Genomic DNA, 21,652 nt, shown 5'->3' on the forward strand with positions numbered 1-21,652 from the left:
ATTGTAACCCTTTTCTTAATTAATGACCAGTTTTTGCTGCTAATTAGCTTCTTCTGAATTAATTTTAATTGACTTGTTTTTTAAGATTTATTCCCCTGAAATTTTTTACCTTTCCTCTGAATTGCTTCATTTCTTTCCTTAAATGGCACCCAAACAGAAATGAAACGTGAAGTGAGTGAGCCAACAGAAGACCAACTAAGTCAGGGCCTCAAACTCCAACCAATTTCACTCCAACCAGTTGCTTAATTAGGCACTGATTCTTGCCATTAACTGAACCCGTTCTCTAATTCCATGGCTTGTTGCTGCTCTCATTGTGCAATAGCAGACATTTTCGAAAGAGCACTGATCAAATGTTTTGGGGATCTGAGGAGCAGATCAACATTCCTGAGACCTTCACCTTTCTTTATTTTCAGATATTGTATGATGGTCACAGTTTGCTGGTCATGTTTTGGTTCATTTTATATCTCACTAGCCATCCCCCGTGGCTTTGCCCACGTATTAGTGAAACAGGACAGTGAGGAGGACCCTGCCCAGATCCCTACTCCTGACGTCACGCTTCCCCCTCCCCTCGGCCTGCAGCCTCTGTCTCAGATTAGTGCGGATATATCGCTCCTGCAAGAGAACTATGATTCTTAGCACAATGAGAGAAGTTGCAAAATCAACCGGAATGTTCAAGCAAATGATAGAAAAACACCCGATCTAAACCTGTTAAGTAGTTCTCTCGTTCGTTAACTAAGCGGAGTTAAGATTACGCCCTGAGGCAGACAAGTGAGTGAGGAGGGCCTCACCACCCTCCCCGCAGCCTGATGAGTCTCTCTTGGATTTGCGCTAATAAATCACTACTGCAAGCGAACTATGATTCTTAGCGCAATGAGAAAGTCGCAAAATCAACGGAATGTTCAAGTAAATTATAGAAAAAAACCCGATCTAAATCTGTTAAGTAGTTCTCTCGTGAAAAGCGGACAGAAATACAAACGGGTCTAAAAGACGGTAAGAAATTTTGCGCTTGGACCACAAAATTTTTAAAACTGTTTGTTAGTGAGCACCTATGGGCCACTGGTAACCTACATTCCAAATTTCAAGTCCCAAGTCCTCATGGTTTGGGAGATTTCGTGATGAGTGACTCAGTGGTATTTGGCTTTTATATACAGTAATCCCTCCTCCATCGCGGGGGTTGCGTTCCAGAGCCACCCGCGAAATAAGAAAATCCGCAAAGTAGAAACCATATGTTTATATGGTTATTTTTATATTGTCATGCTTGGGTCACAGATTTGCGCAGAAACACAGGAGGTTGTAGAGAGACAGGAACGTTATTCAAACACTGCAAACAAACATTTGTCCCTTTTTCAAAAGTTTAAACTGTGCTCCATGACAAATCAGAGATGACAGTTCCGTCTCACAATTAAAAGAATGCAAACATATCTTCCTCTTCAAAGGAGTGAGCATCAGGAGCAGATCATGTCAGAGAGATAGAGAAAAGCAAACAAATCAATAGGGCTGTTTGGCTTTTAAGTATGCGAAGCACCGCGGCACAAAGCTGTTGAAGGCGGCAGCTCACACCCCCTCCATCAGGAGCAGACAAAGAGAGAGAGATTGAGAGAGAGAGAGAGACAGAGAAAAACAAACAAGCAAAAATCAATACGTGCCCTTCGAGCTTTTAAGTATGCGAAGCACCGTGCAGCATGGCGCTTCAGGAAGCAGCTGCACAGAAGGTAGCAACATGAAGATAATCTCTCAGCATTTTTAGACGAGCGTCCGTATCGTCTAGGTGTGCGAACAGCCCCCCTGCTCAATCCCCCTAGGTCAGGATCAGAGAAAGTCAGCGCAAGAGAGAGAGAGAGAAAAGTAAGTTGGGTAGCTTCTCAGCCATCTGCCAATAGCGTCCCTTGTATGAAATCAACTGGGCAAACCAACTGAGGAAGCATGTACCAGAAATTAAAAGACCCATTGTCCGCAGAAATCCACGAACCAGCAAAAAATCTGCGATATATATTTAAATATGCTTACATATAAAATCCGCGATGGAGTGAAGCCGCGAAAGGCGAAGCGCGATATAGCGAGGGATTACTGTACAGGTAAAATTCTGTTACAATGAAATTTTCATTAAAACAAAGTATTTTTATGGTCCCGCCGGTTTCCCATATGACACGAGTCTATAGAAATCTCGTTACTACGAAGTACATTCAGCAGATACTTTCATTACAATGAAGTGCCCAAAAGACCTTGAAATGCCCGAATGAATCATCCACAGAGCAGCTAGTTCTGTGGTCGCAGCTCAGTTGTGCACAACGATCCCCAAAACAAAAACACTGTAATTTTATTTTCTTTCTTCGGACTTTCTCATACTGTTGTTTTGCTGTTTTTGTTTTCGGTGGTTTTCAGTGATACCTTTTGCTTATTGCTCATCAGCATTTGACAAACATCCATTGGAATTTAACTATTTGTCACCCTCCTATAGAAACAGCAGACACGAAAAAACGATAACATTTCATATTCGGAAAAAAAAACCTTTAAATTTTTGCAGCTCTCGATTGCATCAAAAAGAAAAAAGACGTTGCCAGTGAATTTGGAATTTCGCCATCGACACTGTCAACTTTCTTCAAAAACCGAGCAAAAAAAGAAGAAAAATCTCAGGTTGCAAACATATGTGAACTGCTGCATTTGAAGATGTCGAAAAAGCAGTTTTTATGTGGTTCAGTGATGCTCGTTCGAGAAACATTCCTATTAATGTGGCACTCATTCAAGGAAATGTAAGGTTTCTAAACTTTCTTGGGACCTCCCCAAGTGGACAACACACCGAAGAGCATCCCGAAGTGCAATCACCAAGTCTGTGGAAGACTGTTTATCCATTGCCGGGGCTCTTCGCCGAAGCACACAGAAAAGATCTTGATGGGTGATGCAAGGAACATTGTAAATGCAGGGAACAGGATTACTTGGCCACTAACCTGGCCACGATCCTGCCTGACTGCTGTGTTTGTGTATAGGAGAGTGACAGATCCCGCTACAATAAATAACCCTGCTGTTCCTGTTTCAAGCTGAATAAAGTTGGTTTTGCTAAAGTATTGAGACTCAGCCTCGTGTTTTGGGGTACAAGACTGGGATTTATAGCGCGACCACAATCTTTAATGATTTGCTTCTGTGTCGCCTCACTGCAGCATTGTGAGCCTGATGTTGCCCTGACCCGGCAACAGACAAACGATCTTCTACAGACGCGGCAATCACGTTTCGGGACGCACTTCAGAGTGTCGTTCCCATTGGGTGGGGAGTAGGGGTGATCCCAAAAGAGTTCAGAAAACTCACAATATGAAGAAGAAGAACAGGATGATTCAGCTTCTGAATGGTAACTGTTCTGCCCACAACATGCTTTCACATTTAGATAATGTTCGCGTTGAATTCCTCCCACCCAATTGCACAGCAGTGCTTCAGCCATTGGAGTTGGGCATCATTTGCACCCTGAAAGTGTATTATCACAAGGAAATGCTGAGATAAATTCTCGTCAGCATAACTTGTAGACAGGAGAAGATTAAAATTAACATGAAAGAAGCTATTGAAATGATTGCAAACGCCTGGACGCAAGTTAAAGAAAGCACTATAGTGACTAATACAGAATCGCATTACAACAAAATATTTTTTAGGTCCTTGGCAGTTTGTTGTAATGGAATTTTACCTGTATATAGAATATTGTTTGGCTGCTAATTAAGGAAAAAGAAACAATTAAAGGGTCCGAGTCTTAAAGAGCAAGTCAATTAAATTTAATTCAAAAGAAGTTAATTAGCAGCAAAATCAGGCCACTAATTAAGAAAAGGGTTAGAATGAAATCCAGCAGCCACTGTGGCCCTCCAGGACTGGAGTTGGGGACCCCTGCCTTAGAGTGACAAATCACACATAAGTATTCATCACAATGTTTGCAGTGTTATATTATTTCATCCACTAAATGGCAGCTGAATACTGCAACAGGTCTTACTCAGGGTTAACACTGTAAAGCAGATCCTTACATGTCACCCCAAGTCTGACTCAGGAATAACCATATTTAGAATTCTGAGCTCAAGTGGCACTCGGGTTAACGCCAGGCAGTTTAAAAAGAACTAGCCACTCTGTAAGTATTTTTGCCTCCTGTTCATATGAAACTTGGACAGATGAAAAATTTTGTGAAATTGATTAACAAGGAAAGTAAAGGATTTTGATATTTGAGATATGTTACTTGCTAACTGGGTGAATTTTTCATATTTGAGTACTAGCAACACAAGGAAAAGTAAGTCTTTTGGGGCCATTTCTCTGCATTGTGTGCTGCCACTTTGGATGCAGAGTGTAAAACACTGCAAGACTAATGCTGGTGTTTTAAAATTAGGATTCTTTTGTATTTATTTCAATATAACACCATGAATAAGGCACAGTAGCGTGTGTCTCCAGTTATAATGGTTTTACCGGATACAGAAAACGTCAGCATGATGTTCCTGCTTGGGACTAAAAACTCATTCACTATCATTAAAGTTTTAAAGTTCTTTAATAGTTTGTGTGTCTCTTGTTCTGCTGTTCACTCAAGATGTCAAGAAAATCGAACCACTGCTTTTAGATGTAACTTTTTCCCTAAGGTGTGTTTAATTATTTTTGTTTATTTCTTTTTTATTGTAGGAGTTAAATGAAAATGACACAACCTAAATGGGAACAGCTGCCTTGTCAAAATGAAGAGACTTTACTTTGTTTTTCCCTTCATCCATTTGGAGTGCAAATCGTCAAAGAAGGCAACAAAACAAAGCTGATGAATCGAAAAAGTGAAATTTTATGGCCACAGAAACGGAAAAGTTTTGCAGGAGGGCTGCGTGTGTTCACTACAGGGATCAAAGACACAGTTTGGCGTGAGTTCTGTAACTTGAAATTAGAGAAATGGGATAATAATAATAATAAGAAGAAAAAGAATACATTTTATTTATATAGTGCTTTTCCCATGATGCTGGAAGCTGTTTTATTTTTCCACAATTGGTATTTGAATATTCCAGTGGTCTGCATAAATAATTAAAACACAATGGATCAAAACATTTCCATTTTTAATGTACTATATTATAATCCATCCATCCATCCATCCATTATCCAACACACTGAATCCGAACACAGGGTCACGAGGGTCTGCTGGAGCCAATCCCAGCCAACACAGGGCACAAGGCAGGAACCAATCCCGGGCAGGGTGCCAACCCACCGCAGTATATTATAATGTTTATGTTATTAAATGAATTGAGCAAATCAATAACTCTACCTGTGTGGCACTGTAAACCATTGTCCCATATTCTGGCCTTTCATGTCGGAGAGGACAAGGCCAAACAATCCGCGCTGACATTCCGTATTGTCTGTGTGAGTTTCTCCAGGTATTCCATTATCTTCTCACATTTCAAAGACTTTGAGGCTTCGCTGATCTGCCCCAATTGCTCTGGTGATTCTCGTATGTTGAACCCAAGCCTGTCTGATAATAACATGGATTGTTCATAAAATGTGTCAAATTTGGGTTTTGATTTTAATTTTGTCAGAGTTTATTTTTTATTTCATTTTTATTTGTGCGACACACTAAGACACATCACATGACCACTTTCACCATGCTGGTGACATCAATGGAACTTTTACTATAAATATGGTGGTGGTGCCACTTAGCACTATCCCTTGATTGGATAAAAATCAACAAAAAAACTTCACAATAGTTACCTTCTTTCAAGTACGCCAAGTGCCATTTCGGTTTTGAATTCTTCTTGTTTCCTGACTTTGATTCTCAGTTTGCCCCTGGTTTTGATGGCCTTTCTGGTTTTGACCTTGGCCTGTTCCTCACTGTGCTTCTGCATCATGTTTATCTCCTGGCATCCTCGGATGCACAATCTCATCACTGCCTGCTTGAATGGTCTCTGCAACCTCTGAAGTCCTGTATTGGAGCATCAATACAGTCACAGAAACCCAGTTTCTAAAATGCCATGTAAACTCTTACTCCGTTTAGAGAAAATGGGTTACTAGTCTTCGAGAAAGCAGGTTAACACATGAGGATTTCTCCATCAGTAACCCAGTTAGAGTAACCAGGTTATAGGTAAGGATTTTGTTGTCTGTGCATGTCTATTGCACTCTGACAGACTGCGCATGTGTTTACTTCACTCATGATTTCAGGCTACATGCAATCCAGCAACTGAAACGTATTAATAAAGTGTCAGTATAGTTTTAATCTGCTATTTTCCATAGATATGAGTTGAGTGTAACTGGGTGACACAGCGGCCAGAGTGTGAATCTTTAGGCGCTCAGATTGAGGATGTAAACAGGTGATGGGTGTTATTTACTTCACAGCACATGAAGGACTAAACATATTTATACAACACAAGAACACTGTCATAGGCGCCATGCTTGTTTTCAGATTTATTACCGTCAATGGTGACATTGGTGACACAGTTTAACTCTTTCAGGGTGGATGTCGACTTTTATTGAAATTCAGGGGTAGAGGATGGTAATTAGCTGTAAACGGTGACAAAACTCGCTGTTATGTTTTAGTTCGACTCTCTTTGCTAGAAGGAAAGTTAGCTTTGTTGATTTGACCTCGATTGCACATGCGTGAGTAACGAAGAGCAAACGTCCTCTAAAATGGCATTGACATCTGGCATGAGAGCGAACCGAAAGCACAAAGCAAAATACTCAGTGGATGACATTTTGTGCGTTATTGCAGAATCGGACTCCAATTTTGATGCACGTGATCTGAAGATGGAGATTGAAAACGAAAGTGAGGTACCGGCTTCAGCGGATTGGTCCCCAGCTGATTGTGTCACTGAACACGCTTGTGTAGCTTATGCGCCTACGGCAACGTTCACCTGGGAGGACCGCCACTTACAATGACAAGAGGAACAAACCAGATTGCGTTGCACTGCCACACATTCCTGCCAGCCATCGAGCTGCCCCTACACAGCCACCAGAGGCACGGAACAGGCGCCGACAGCAGCCACAACAACCAATGTTTTACGCTGATTTACATGTGAAACCTTTGCTTTGTGTGCTTTTCAAAAAAGTGAGTTGCCTGCAAGAAATATTGAGCCCTCAAAGAGTTAATGACATTAGAACATTTTGGAGAACTGCATAAGCGGACTCACACATGTAAACAGAGCTTTTCAAGAAACCGGGGTTCTGCCCTAAGGGGTTTACTCACCTTATCCCAGTTTTATGTGTGCATGTCAACACACTCAATGAAAATAAATGGATAATAACCTCACAATCTGTGGGAAAGTCTCTGCATGAAGGACCTCATAGCTTCTTTTCACACTGGAAAAAACACCAATGGAGACACAGTTATGAAAAGTAATTTGTTTATTGTAAATAAGAAAGCAAATGTGGAGAGATACAGAAAGAAATCTGAAAGGTAAAAAGAAACCAAACCAAAGAAAACCCCTGCTGCTCCTCTAGCTGCCCCCTCTCAAGTGCACTTGTCTGCCCTCCTGCCCACCTCCCGAGTGTCGTACAAGAGCACTCCCTTTCTTGATTCTCATCTCTCGGTGTCACAACACCCTGGCACATCGATGAACCTCTCCAAATCATTTGTCTCTCAAGTCCAGATTTACTTGCACTCGGACCTTAAACCTTTTTTGGGGACTCACTCGTTTGCCTCTCATGTTTCTGCACCTCCTGAACTCTGTTTCGTTACCCTCAGCTGATTATTCCACTGAAGCACTTGACTCCTCCAAGTCAGGGACTGCGGCTTGACCGGAGACCACTGGCTTCCTATCTGTCACCCCCAGCCTCACCCTTAAATGAGCAAACTTATTCCAGCTTTCCCAGCTAGTAGCCCACTGCTGACACCAGTCAAAAACCACAAAAATAATTGTCTTAATTGTATATACAGTACAGTGTGCATTTGTCTACTAGCTATGCTGAAGCCTTTTAAAATGCTAAACCCAAACTGAAAAGAACAATAAAATACTGATGGAATAAAAAAATACAATACAATATTTACATTTGTAAATTTCAATTGCAACAAAATGTATTAATTCCATTTTGGATAAAATCAGTAAAATACTATAATTAATCAACAGATTTACAGTACAGATGAAAGTTCCTTTCTGTCAGAAATGTCTTGTTTACACATTACAATAAAGTAACATGCCTGCTGTAAATACTCAAACCACAGTATTCATTTGTTTAAATGTTAGATTAAATACAATAAGAGGTAACACAAAAACTAACATATCAATTAAATTGTCATAATCACTGAAAAATCAAGAATTTCAAAACCATTAAAGGTGAAGTTCAAACCTTTTGACATGCGGGCTCATTATAACACTTACCAGGTCCTCTGTCTCTGTCCCTTCTCCTTTTTAAAGGATGTTTGTCACTTGTATAAAAGACAACAAAATCATCATTTACTAACTTTGCTCCCTTATTTCCATTCAGTGTTAAAACTACATGTCTCATGAACACAGCGCTCTTACTTGTTGCCCAGACTGAGTCTTGTTGTGTTTTACTCTCATTGACTATTTGAGGAGCTGAATTATTTATTTATTTAGCAGCTTAATGATGATCAGAATTCAGAAGTTAGTCTGCAGGGAGAGCTTAAAAAGTTTAAATATCTTGGACCAGGGATAGCTCAAGATGGAGAATTGGTTGCAGAGGTAATCCACAGAGTGCAATGTGGTTGAAACAATTAGAAGATATCAGAAGTATTGTGTGATTGAAGAAAATGCAAAGGTTAAATGTTGTGTTTTTAAGACAGCAATGATGTATGGAGCTGAGACACGGGCAGTAAAGGGAGCGCAGGAGAAGATATTAGATGTGGCAGAAGTGAGAAAGTTGAGATGGATGTTTGGATATAAAAAGAAATGAGACACTTTTCTATCCTCTTAAAGACTATGAGTTGAAGAGACTGAAAGACAGCTAACAACACTATGACAGTTATATGGTCCAGGACTTGTTGCCTATGGGTAAAGTGAAACATTTTTCAGTTTCATTCCACATAATAAAATATTGGCCAGCAATATTTTATGACTGTAATCACAGGGAACGGAGTGTACTCGACACGTCAGTTTGTACATTTTGGAAAAGTAATATATGATATGCTGTTCACGGAAGAGTAACTCAGTTTTACTTTCCAAGTTAGAAATGGTATCGACATAGGACCTTGCAAGCATTATAACGAATCGAAATGTTAAAAATGTGAATGTCCTCTGTAAGTCCACCCCTACATGCTCTTCATCTGTCAGCTCACTGAATCAGATTGCAAGCGACAAAAACGAGCACACCAGAAAAAATGCAAAACTGGATGAGCAACTGCTAATAAGCCAAGGAAGAGTTTGGAGGTATAGCTTCTTAAAGTAAGAATAACAATACAAAACTATTAAAAATGAGACAATTAACTCAATAGACACACTTTATTACTGAAAAATTAAAAGAATCAGAATTGTGGTATTAGGATTTCTTTTATCAGGCACATTAAGCAGCAGTCTTTCTGAAGCACAATGGAGGCCAATTTGCATTGGTCTTACCCACTAGCCAATGGCAAGACATATATCAAAAAGACGACAGTCACAGGCAGAATAAAAAAGGAGATGGCAAGGGACCAAGTAAAGGTGTGGAACAGAGAGTGGCTTGTTGCTGTTTTGCATCGCTTAGGGCTGGGAGAGTCTCTTTCAGAAATGGCTGTTGATTTGCCCAGAACCAGTGGACGCATCTGGGAGATACTTTCCTGCATGAAAAAAAAAAATCACAATATAATGAAAGCCACTATAAAAACTATAACAAATTATTACAATTACTGATCTGAACACTTGCCAAAGCATATCGTTAAAGATGAGTAGAATACAAAATCAAAAAGGACATTGTTAGCTTTTTTCTGAAGAGGTCCTTTTATCAGTAATTATACTTTACCTGAAGAAGGGGCCTGAGTTGCCTTGAAAGCTTGCATATTGTAATCTTTCTAGTTAAACAATAAAGGTGTCATTTTGCTTAACTTCTGACCACATCCATACTGGCTAACAAGGTACAACACCCTAGTACAACAGACATGTTTTTTAAATTAAATCTTGGCATATTTTTTATATTGGTTTATCAACATAACATGGATCTGGTGTAATGTGACAATAGTGTAGTTGTTAGTGGCAGTTGCTGACTGCCTATGTGCTAGAATGTTACTGCTACAGTTTTATAAAACCTTCCTCAGGATTTCAAGTTATTGATTATGGAGTGAATAGTGTACTTTTGCTCTTTGGTTATGAAGAAGACTTCTGATGTGTAGTACTTTGAGCGCTGTCTATCCATTAGAGGAATACTCCATGCAAAACTTATGTTCTGTAATATATTACTTACCTGTTGTAGTTGTAGTGTATAGTGATGGCAGAGAAAATATTTTAATGTTGTTACTTCATGCACAATTAAGATAATATAATTTCTGATAGAATAGGCACCTGTGGTGGCCAACACTGGATAAACATCAAAAAAGTCCATAAAAAAATCACACGTGACTCATGTTTCATAATTCACATGCCAAGTCATCCAGTCATATGATTTCAACGTTCCAGGCACATTGTATTTTTATTGAATTATTTTTAAATAAACCACTTTCCCAGAAAATGTACTAATGAACTAAAAAAGAACAAACTCAAAAGCAACACAGCATTTGAATTGAAGACTCAACCTCTCCCTTCATTCATTGGTCAGGAGTCCTGCCCAGTAATAGTTGATTCATTGGATAACATTGCAGTTTACATGATACTAATAGTGCAAAGTTCATGGGGAGATGTGTGCAACGAAAGATTAAAAATGAAGGAAAAGCAATTGAAAACATTATCAGGAAGAGAATATGCCTCGCAATTGTGCAGATCACAGACACTTAACTTTTAGATGTATACCACAGGTTGTTAACAACCCACGATTTCATGTTTGTAACTGTCTTTAAATTATTTGGTTTAACCTTTCAGATATCCCTCATACTTTTTATCCATACCAGCAAAAAAATCCAAAATAGTGTCTATTTTGTTTTTACAACCATTTATTTGCAAAAATGGTAAAGGGTCACTGTCGGCCAGAGAATATAAAAGCATTATTAAATATGTGCCTATCTGCATATGACTGAATGCTACCATCCAAACATCATGTTTGCAATTCTCTCAAATTATTTGATAACAGCTTCATGCCATCTCAAAGGTATGCCTCATACTTTTCATCTGTAACAGTTTCCCAACCAAAAAAAAAAGAATTTACCATTTCTTCTTTATGAGTATTTATGTTTGAGAATGGTATTGGGTCACTTTGGAATGTCTTTATTGAGAACTGCAGGATAAACTAAATGGCTAGTGCATATGTCACAACTGATAAACAGCTTATTCCATTTAGATGACGCTGTGGTTTTCAACAATATTTACCAAGAAAGCCTAATAAATATAGCTTGAAACTGTTTCTCATGTGTGATGTTTCAATGCTATATTTACAATGGGACTAACTATATGTTGGTCATGAAAGCACTCAGCACCTTGTTGGTCTGGCAGATCAGTTGTGAGGGCATTAACAGTGCCAGTACACAACTCTGGCATAAATGTAACTACTGATCACTAGTTCACAAATGCCAAATGGTAGGTGATTTGCTGCTATAATGAATCAGAGAATTTAGGACAGTGCACAAGAACAAACCTGAAGTTCCCAAGAAATCTTTTCCATGCAAGAACAGAACTCCAGGGTTGAGCCTGTTTGGTTTTTGCCAAAAGATGGCCATGGTGTCTTATGTGCCAAAGAAAAGCAAAGAGTTGTTCTGCTGTCAACTATCTGTGACAAGAACAAGATTGATATATCTGGAAAGTCTGTCAAGATCATTGACTATAATAAAACGGAAGGTGGTCTGGGTGATGTTGACCAATTGTGACACAGCTACAGTGTTCAAAAATGAACAAAGCATTGACTTTTCACATATTTTTGTAATTGCCTAAACCATGCAGGAATAAATGCACTTATTATTTTAATGTCCAGATTGGCAATCTACATGGACACACAAACAACGTATCTTCCTGGAGAACCCAGGCCTTCAGCTACTGAGACCTTGGCTGGAAAGAAAAATTCAGGTTCATGGGCTTCCAAGGGCAACACCAAATGCATTGAAGGTCTGTGGTGTAGTGAGGGAGACACCTAACAAAACAGCTCAACCACCCAAAAAGCACAGAAGACTTCACATATGCCCATCATCACTGGACTGCAAAACAGTGAACTGCTATATGTGTGCCAAGAATCATGTTGCAATGACCATAAAACATCACTGTGGTTTGTGATTATTGTGTTGAGCAACACTATCAATCATAAATTAGTCATTGCTGCTATATATAAATGCAAATATCAATTATTTTTGCTGTTATTAGGCTAGGCAGGAAAATATTACAAAATAATATTATCAAATATTCATAAAGAATTACAAATGTTCAGAAACTGTTCAGATTGTTCATGGAAGAAACATTCAATACATGTTTGCAGTGCGATAGGCATTTGTGGCTTGATTTTTACAATTTATATGCCAGGTCACAAAAGACCCAGATATGTAATAGTGTTTGTTGAATGATCATAATTGAACACCACACCTCTATTATTGGTTTGTTGGGCCCATGATGAGGACTCAGCCTAAGATTCCAGCGGTGTGTCCTTTGGTTTCGCCCTCCATCGTCTTCACTCTCCGTTGTATCTTGTTTGACAATCCGCGGCCTTCGTCTTCGCTTGGAACTTACTCGCTGCAGGGGCTGAGTCTCTTGTAACCTAAAAAAAAAACCAAACCAACTAGTATTATGGGGTACCATATGATCCTCTGGCTTAGTTTAAAAAGGATTCTTAAACCACATGAACTTCATGAATTTGTTGATATAAATTTTATTCACTTTCTGTATCACTATGATTTGCTGTTTAGTCATTCATTAAATATTAATCTTTGGTTTTAAATTCTTAAATATGCTAAAAAAACAAGCAAGAAAGGAACTCAATTAATTCCACCCGGGGGTGTAAACGTTAACATTTAACATTATACAAAGGTATTGTCTGTTTTTCACCTGCATTATTATCATTCTTTAATTTAATATTATTTATTGTATCATTATGCTGCTGCTGGAGAATGTGAATTTCCCATTGGGATTAATAAAGTATCTATCTATCTATCTATCTATCTATCTATCTATCTATCTATCTATCTATCTATCTATCTATCTATCTATCTATCTATCTATCTATCTATCTATCTATCTATCTATCTATCTATCATTACTATTTCTTGTAAATATCTGAAAATACGTCACTTGAGTCAGTGCTGCAAGATGTCATCTGAAGCAGGGTTGGCTGTGGTAACTAAGCTAGTGACCTTGTAACCACATTGACTTCCTCAGAAAAGAAATGAGTTTTGGTCACTCCTTTTACTCTAAGGTTTACCCACAGGGTGTTAACTTGGACTCTGCTCTATCACAGCTAAAAATACAAGCCTATAATCCTATGTCCACACTATTATGTTTTGTTTAAAAATGCAGGCATTAGTCTCCATTTTCATCTTTCATTTACACTACCCCTGCATTTTTAACAGTCAAAGACTTTTGAAAACGTTCTCCAGAGCTCCATTTTTCTGGGAATGCCAGCTCAACGCTCCTATGTGAATGGGTGAAAAGGTAGAGTTTTGAAAATGCAGACTCTAATCACATTCTGATTATTTCATGCTTATTACATGACCCTTCCCTGATTGAATCCTGCTCATTACAGAGTCTTATTCCTTGATTGGTCACCCTTAATAGAAGTAAACAATACTCCATTATGGCGGACATAGAGGAGTTGTTTTCATTAACAATTGTTCTGTTGCGTACCTGTATGCATCCAAATTGCGTTTTGTACAGTTTGAATTCTGCATACATCTGCAAAAGTCAAATAATTTACCAGTCACTACAGTTTTGCGATTCCCTTCAAGGAGGACACTTTTTCTTTGCATTTCCTTTGACGTGTGCATGCCCAGTGTAGGGCGTTTTTGGTCATTTCAGTGTGGGTGGAGATACTTTTGTAAATGATGTGAAAAACAGTAGTGTGGACAGATATTGTTTCTCTTTAAAACTGCTATTTTTAAATGAAAACATGAAAACATTTTTAGCTGAAGTGACTTTTATTGGCTTTTAATTTTATAGGATGTGTTGTCACTGTCACTTGTTATAGAATTCATGCACATCAAATGTTTTACACTCTCTCACTTCCTAATCAAATTCAGCTATGCTGTATTTCCCATTATTCAGCTGAAACTTGTCATTAACATTTGTCAAATTATTTCAAGTTGCTCTACCAGCAATATGTCAACTCCAATCTGGCCATACTTAGGGAACTCATGATGAACACTCTTGCTAAAGGAATACACTCTCAGTTTAGGTGATTTTATGGACTTTTATTTTTAAGGACAGCAATGTCATTGTCACATTATAACAGACTCATGCACAGAATAAAAGTAAAATTTGACTGGTATACTATTTGTAAGTAATTTCAAAATTATTAATTTTAATTGTATTCCTTTATATAAAATATGTGTGCTATCCTTTTACAATAAAGCTCTTCTTATGTTTTAATATTATAATTGCACTTTATGATCGTGCTCGCTATGAAAGACACAACATCAAACATACTGCTTACTGTATATATCTGCTTATTTATGTGTTAAAACTTATAGAGAAAGTGGTTAATAGTGACAGAAAATGATATGCAAAAAAAAAAAAAACAATGGTCTTATCATAATATAAAAATAAAATATTTAAATGTCCAATATGCTGCTTACAATGAAATCCAACTTTAAATCAAAGCAAAAGAATGACGGAAAATACTTTAACCTAAGGATGTCAGAATAACAGAATTTTGAAATTGAATGCCAATACCCTATGATGGACTGGCGCCCTGTCCAGGGTTTGTTCCTGCCTTGCAGCGTATGCTAGCTGGGATGTCCTCCAGCACCCCTGAGACCCTTGTCTGGATTAAGTAGGTTAGAAAAAGATATGACATGATACTAATACCAATATGATTTTACCACAAGCAATAACTATTTGATACACAGAAAATTACAGAAATCCCACTCAACTGCATTTTATTAAAAGTACTTCCATTACTCAAGTGAACAATATTGTGCCTTTTTCTGTAATAGCATATGAGATATATAGATATCTATATCTATATATGGACTGGTGGATCTCTGGGCCCTTACCTCCTTGATTATTAAAGGACCGGGGCAGAGAGCTTATTCCGGACACTATCTTCCCCAGAACACTACAGGACAACCCCCCCAACTTGTTGGAGGGACACGGGTTTGGAGCATGGAAGCACAACCCTGCTGGGGCCCATGCCCACCACCAGGGGGAGCCTGAATGTTTCCCAAACCCTGTTTAGCAGCACTTCCTCCACACCTGGAAGTGTTGCCAGAAGAAGTCCGTAGATGTTGATAAAACCTGCATCATAGATGTGAATCTAAAAAAGAAAAGCAGACCACAGAAACAGTAGCACTACTCTAACGCTGGGTGCCGCCAGTTTGCAAAACTGAGCAAAATATTGCATACGCAACGTGAGACCCTGCCAAGAAAATGTGTGTGGTTTTACATCTTGAAGTGAGCTAGGAAACGGGCGTACGCAACATTTTTGTGCATACACACCATTTATACTTGAGGACCCTAAATAGCTGTAATACAAATACCAGGTTTTTAAACCTTTTAAGGGCAGTGTAAAACTAACTGTCTAATTGTGGCTAGTGTCCAAAGAACTTAACTATCTGAATTTAAAGCTCCCCTTTTTAAAATATTGTCAACTGTAGGTAACAGTAATATTTTGTACAAAGTTTATTCCAATAGTCATCACAAATGGAACAGCATGTTTACATCTGATAAAAACACAGTAAGCTTTGTTCAAACAGTACAAAAAGAATTTGCAGTCAAATAAATCTCTTCCCATAAAACTATTTTTTGGCTCACCGGCTCTCTGCATCCTCAACATCTGCATCTGCATCGCTCTCACCAGGCAAACAAGTATGTGTGGTCTCTGGTTCTGTTAGGAGTTCCTACAAAAAAACAGAGGAAATAGCATAAAACTCTTTTATACAATGAGTTCATCATATCAATTTATATCAGCTGCTGCTTATAATAAAAATCTGGCATCCACCATGGAATATAAATATACCTCTTTATTTGAACACAACAGCTTAGTTATAATTATCATTTTATGGCGTAATTCACACTAGATTTCAAGAATGCCCAACAAAATAAAAGAAATGGAGTAAATGTGGGTTTTAGCAGGAAAAGAAGCATAAACTATAATCAATAATCAGTACATTTAGATATGAGTTGGAGCTCCACGTCTAGCCCTTTTAACATTAGAACATTAGAAAATTAGAAAAGTTGTGATGAGAACAGGCCATTCAGCCTATTCTGTTCTCCTAGCTTGTTCAATGATTCGGTCCATCCTAGATTATCTAAAATAACATGAAGTGGAGATCTGAAGGTCCCTAAAGTTCTAATGCTTGGTTATTTATTCCATGTGTATGTGATTCTTTGTGTAATGAAAAACTTTTTAACATTTGTGTGAAATCTGTCCTTAACAAATTTGGAAGAATATATTTTAAAGTAATAATTAGGATCTACTATTCTAATTCCTTTTATAATTTTAAAAACCTTAACCATGTCCTCTCTTACTCTGTTTGCTTTGCTTTGGTTGTTTCCTGCCTTGCGCCCTGTGTTGGCTGTAATTGGCTCAAGCAGACCCCTGTGACCCTGTAGTTAGGATATAGCGGGTTGGATAATGGATGACTGTGTTAGTATTTGGTTGCTTTTTGAGGCATAACCTTTTGTGATTATTTTGTACTTTCTTTTTCTCTTGCCATTTTTGTACTTCATTTGTTTACTTAATACATTCTTCTCACTTAAAGAGCATTTTTTCATTTCTGTTCAGTGAATGAGGCCTGTTCAATCCCTTTTGACATTATTGTATTGCAAGATCACAACAATATGATGATAGACAAACATGAACACTCATGACATTCTGTCATGATTGGGTTTATTGTTATTTTTTTTTCACAATATTATTTAGCTGTATACATTTCCAAGTAATTTTACACACTATATAAATGAAATGTATTTTTATTATTATTATTATTATAACCATTCCTGACATTACATTTTCAATTTAGGGTTGTTTTAGTATGTTCAAATGTGTATTTGCATTCCCTCTCGATGCCATACTGTTTTGCATAGGATACATTATTTTGAAGTGGTTTTGTTTACTGGCTGCTATACAGTTGTTAATGGCCTTGAAGTTATGTCAGGGGTCATAGGTTAGAATGGTTGTTTCCGGGGGTCACTTAATTGTCTGAGTTTGTAATATTTAACAAAAATACGAACTAAATCTAATTTCATTTGTGTATGAGAGGTTTAAGGTCACAGGTCTAAGAATGGAAGTTAGGATTACTTTTTGGGTTTTGTTACTTAGATTTTCTGCCTTTTGGTTATGACTTTTTGCTTTTTTTTTAATCTTGTTTATCTCCGGGCTCATCATTTTGTATTTACTGCTATACTTAACACACTGTCATTGGAAGACAAGTACCTCAGTGCCGTACCCCTCAGAACAGCTGGCTCCAAGTCCAATTGTACCCATTCCATCAGCTGTGGTCTTCATCCAAAACTCCTAAAGCAAGAAAAAGTTCACATTAACCATTAATTCTAAACTAGCCCTGCTTCCCATTTAAAGGCTCTGGCAAAAATTGCTGAAATTGCTACATTGAATTATGCAGCTGTCACTGGCATATGACATACTACACAGCAACTATACAACCTAAACAGACATGGTCGTTCAGTGTTTAGCACTTCTACTTGTGGATGCTTTTCTGGTTAGCAAAGGGATATTAAAAATGAAAGTGGCAATAAACTGGTACACAGTAAGGGGCCCAGTTTGAGACAAAGACATGGAATGTTAAGGAAATGCATCTCTCTCACATATCAAAAGCAATTTACTCAATGGCATGACTTGAATTAACATACTGGGCAACAGCAGAAATGGATATCATAGTGGGGCCATAAAAGTTATAATGATTACATAACCTATACCAAATTAAGAACAGAGCAGAGACAGAAACTGGAAAAATGTAGAAAAAAGAGAAACTGAACACATCTATTAACTATCCAACCATTTTCTGATACAGCACATTCCAGTACAGTGTGATGGTGGAGCCAAAGCTTATTCCAGCAGCATCAAGTGCAGATCAGTACTTAGCCCTGAACAGAATGCCAGTCCTTCACACTCATTCATACTTGGCCACTTCAGAGTAGCCAATCCTTCTAATATGCATCTTTCCTGGAGGGAGAAAATAGATATGAACACAGGAAAACCTCATGAAAATTCAACAAAACAGGGAAGGTGGTTCAATAATTCAAACTCTGATACAAGTAAAACCAAGAGGCCTTCTACAAGATAAGACTCTGGTCACATATCCAGGCCCCCTAACACTACTAATCCCTCACTACCTGACCAGTTAAACAGTTTTGACTGCAGGCTTGAGCAGCCCTCCTCCTCCACTCAGGACATCAAACCACTTGTCTTATGTCTCTTTTAGTCCAACTGCAGCCATCTAGAAATGTTGTAAAGCTCTTGATCACAATAATTCACTATACTTCCTTATATACTATACTTCCTTAGAAGGCTGGCGTCCTTCAATATCTGCAATAAGATGCTACAGATGTTCTATCAGACGGCTGTGGCGAGTGCCCTCTTCTACACGGTGGTGTGCTGGGGAGGCAGCATAAAGAAGAGGGACACCTTACGCCTGGACAAACTGGTGAGGAAGGCAGGCTCTATTGTAGGCACGGAGCTGGACAGTTTGACATCTGTGGCAGAGCAACGGGCACTGAGCAGGCTCCTGTCACTCATGGAAAATCCACTGCATCCACTGAACAGGATCATATCAAGACAGAGGAGCAGCTTCAGCGACAGACTGATGTCACTGTCCTGCTCCACTGACAGACTGAGGAGATTGTTCCTATGTGACTCTTCAATTCCACCCGGGGGGTAAACGTTAACATTATATAAAGTTATTGTCTGTCTGTATACCTGCATTGTTATCACTCTTTAATTTAATATTTTCTTTATTAGTATGCTGCTGCTGGAGTATGTGAATTTCCCCTTGGGATTAATAAAGTATCTATCTATCTATCTATCTATCTATCTATCTATCTATCTATCTATCTATCTATCTATCTATCTATCTATCTATCTATCTATCTATCTATCTATCTATCTATCTATCTATCTATCTGATCCAGGCAACATCCATACTAAGACGTTATCCTGATCATATAGCTCCTACATTTATAAAAAATCTTCACTCGGCCTTTGGCTCAATGCAAAGTCTCTGCCTGTTTCAAATAATCCAAAATCATCCCTGTGCCTAAGAAGCAAAATATTTATTGTACAGTCTAAATGATTAAGGGTCAGTGGTTCTGAACTCTAATAATGAAGACATTTGAACATCTGATTCTACAGCATCTCATACCTACCACAAATTCTCTCCTTGACCCACTACAGTTTGCTTACTGTGCCAAAGGGTCAGTTGAGGATCACTAAACATGGCTCTCCACCATGTCCTGGAGCACCTGGATACCTCAGTTACTTATGCCAGAACCTTATTCTGCATTTAAAACAGTCATACCAGAGCTCCTCCATAGCATACATCAAATATATGAATCTGGACAATGCCAAATATCTGTGGATCTGCGACTTTCTAAAGATCAGACGGTAGACAGTGAAGATGGGCTGTGCTCTGTCTTCTCTCCTTTTCCTTGAAAATGGCAGAAATGGTTGTGGATTTTAGGAGACACTCCTGCCCTCTTTTACCACTAATGGAGTGAAATCATTTAAATTTCTTGACACAAGTAACATTCACTGTCTGAAGTGCGATGAAAACATAACTGGTCCTATCAAGAAAGCTCTTGAGCAGATGTTTTTTCTCCATCAGCTTAAAAAGTTTAATTTGTCAATCAGTGTTGGTAATGTTTTACTGAGTTGTCACTGAAAGCATCCTTACTTTCTCTACAGCAGTCTGGTATGGCACTGGATCAGCTTACTTCAAACATAAACTGCAGCATGTTATTTGGACAGAAGAAAAGATTGTAGGCCTGAAAGTTAACTCCATTGAGGTCGTTTATACATCAAGGGTGAGGAATCAATGGTGACATTCACCCAGGCGACCATTTCTTTCAGCTATTACCATCAAGAAAACGTTACTGGTCACTAAAGGCAAGAACTACTAGACACAGAATGTTTCTTTCTTACTGCAGCCCTTATGGTTATACAGAATCTCTGATTCATCTCTGTCTTTTCCTAATTTCTAAACTCCACCACCCTATCTAAATTGTTTATTTTATAAATACTTACTTGATGTATTACTGGGTGAGGGTGTTGCTCTATATTACTATATTGTTTTATATATTTGTGTTTTGTGCGATATATTTTTCACTGCTGCCATATATAATGTTGCGGTGGTCTCATGTTGTGCATATTGTGTGGTCTAACTGTATGTACCTTGATATATGTATTGGTGTAGCACCATGAAAAATTCCTAGCATCTTCACTGCCTGGCAATAAAGTTCAAGTTCAAAAAGAAAAATGCATGATGCTGCAAAGAATTATACGTGAATTTTAGGTTTACGCCCTCCCAAAAGTAGCAGCACCCAGTCAGGAAGCTTAGAGATTAATTTGTTAGCTGATTAAGCCGAGCTGTGATATAACACTGACCTCTCACCTTATTTTTCTGTATAAAATATAAAGGATAATAATCAGCACATTGTAGCGCTGCCACTTCACAGACCCAGGGTCCTGATTTTAACTCCTTGTCTCTTTCAGAGTCTGCATATACCTTGCATGTTCATCCTATGTGGAAGTGGATTTCCCTTCTACATCCTCAGAGATGTGCTGGTTAGGTTAACTAAATTGGACTCTCAAAGCATGAGTGGGCGCCATGGTGGACTTTCACCCTACCTTGAAGACAATGAATTGGATAAAGTGTTATGTCAAGTTTGTTGAAAATTTATTTCCTTTAGTTTTTATTTTTATTAAAAATTAGAACAAAACTTGAATTACTTTCTATGCCTATCAAGACAACTACTTCATCTTTTCCTCAGAACTTCAACTGGAAATATACATGAACAGGTGACAGTGTGACATTGTGAATTTAAAGATTGTAATGTTTTAATCTTGCATAGCATGTAAATGTTGCAATAACTGAAGACAGTGTGCTGCCCCTGCTGGGTACAGAAGAAAAACTAAAACAAAAACAAATTACCATCAAAGTAAAGAAGGGCATTTCATAACAGCACGAAAATGTCAAATTCTTAATCCTTGGTCTTCCTGAATCTGGGACTGAATACGTGACACTTCAAGTACTGGAAGGAAAGTGTAAAACTATGCTGACTTATTTATTGCTGGTACAAACTATGAAATGCTATAACAGAAAAGGAAGTGATGTAAGTAGAGTTCTGAAAACAATAAGAATGAATCAAGAAACCAAAACATTGAGGTAAATGGGAAGATGAGGCTCAGAACTGAGACCTAAAACCAAAAGAAAGAATAATTTAATATTCTCAAACTAGCTTTATCCATTTTACGTTCACGAAGGAGCATTAACTCAAGCATCACTGGATCCAAG

General features: G+C 38.2%; 2 protein-coding genes across 7 annotated transcripts in view; one reads left to right on the top strand and one right to left on the bottom strand.

The window, feature by feature from the left end:
- si:dkey-30c15.13 (uncharacterized protein LOC558731 homolog) overlaps positions 1-5,121 on the top strand; it is a 191,242-nt gene extending 186,121 nt beyond the window's left edge. For all 6 annotated transcript variants that reach the window (XM_051922419.1, XM_051922416.1, XM_051922417.1 and 3 more), the window contains exon 7: positions 4,633-5,121. In XM_051922419.1, coding sequence (XP_051778379.1) covers positions 4,633-4,659 — 27 coding nt within the window. In that variant the 3' untranslated portion in view covers positions 4,660-5,121. The remainder of the gene's footprint in view (positions 1-4,632) is intronic.
- A 2,178-nt stretch (positions 5,122-7,299) lies between these two features.
- The window catches only part of si:ch211-63p21.1 (uncharacterized), a 64,881-nt gene continuing 50,528 nt past the window's right edge, over positions 7,300-21,652 (bottom strand). The window contains exons 3-6 of the mRNA XM_028793559.2: positions 17,560-17,640; positions 15,936-16,021; positions 12,558-12,729; positions 7,300-9,685 (exon numbers count right to left, since the gene is read on the bottom strand). Coding sequence (XP_028649392.1) covers positions 9,482-9,685; positions 12,558-12,729; positions 15,936-16,021; positions 17,560-17,640 — 543 coding nt within the window. The 3' untranslated portion in view covers positions 7,300-9,481. The remainder of the gene's footprint in view (positions 9,686-12,557; positions 12,730-15,935; positions 16,022-17,559; positions 17,641-21,652) is intronic.

Source organism: Erpetoichthys calabaricus, chromosome 2 (assembly GCF_900747795.2).
Source record: "Erpetoichthys calabaricus chromosome 2, fErpCal1.3, whole genome shotgun sequence".
NCBI lineage: Eukaryota > Metazoa > Chordata > Cladistia > Polypteriformes > Polypteridae > Erpetoichthys > Erpetoichthys calabaricus.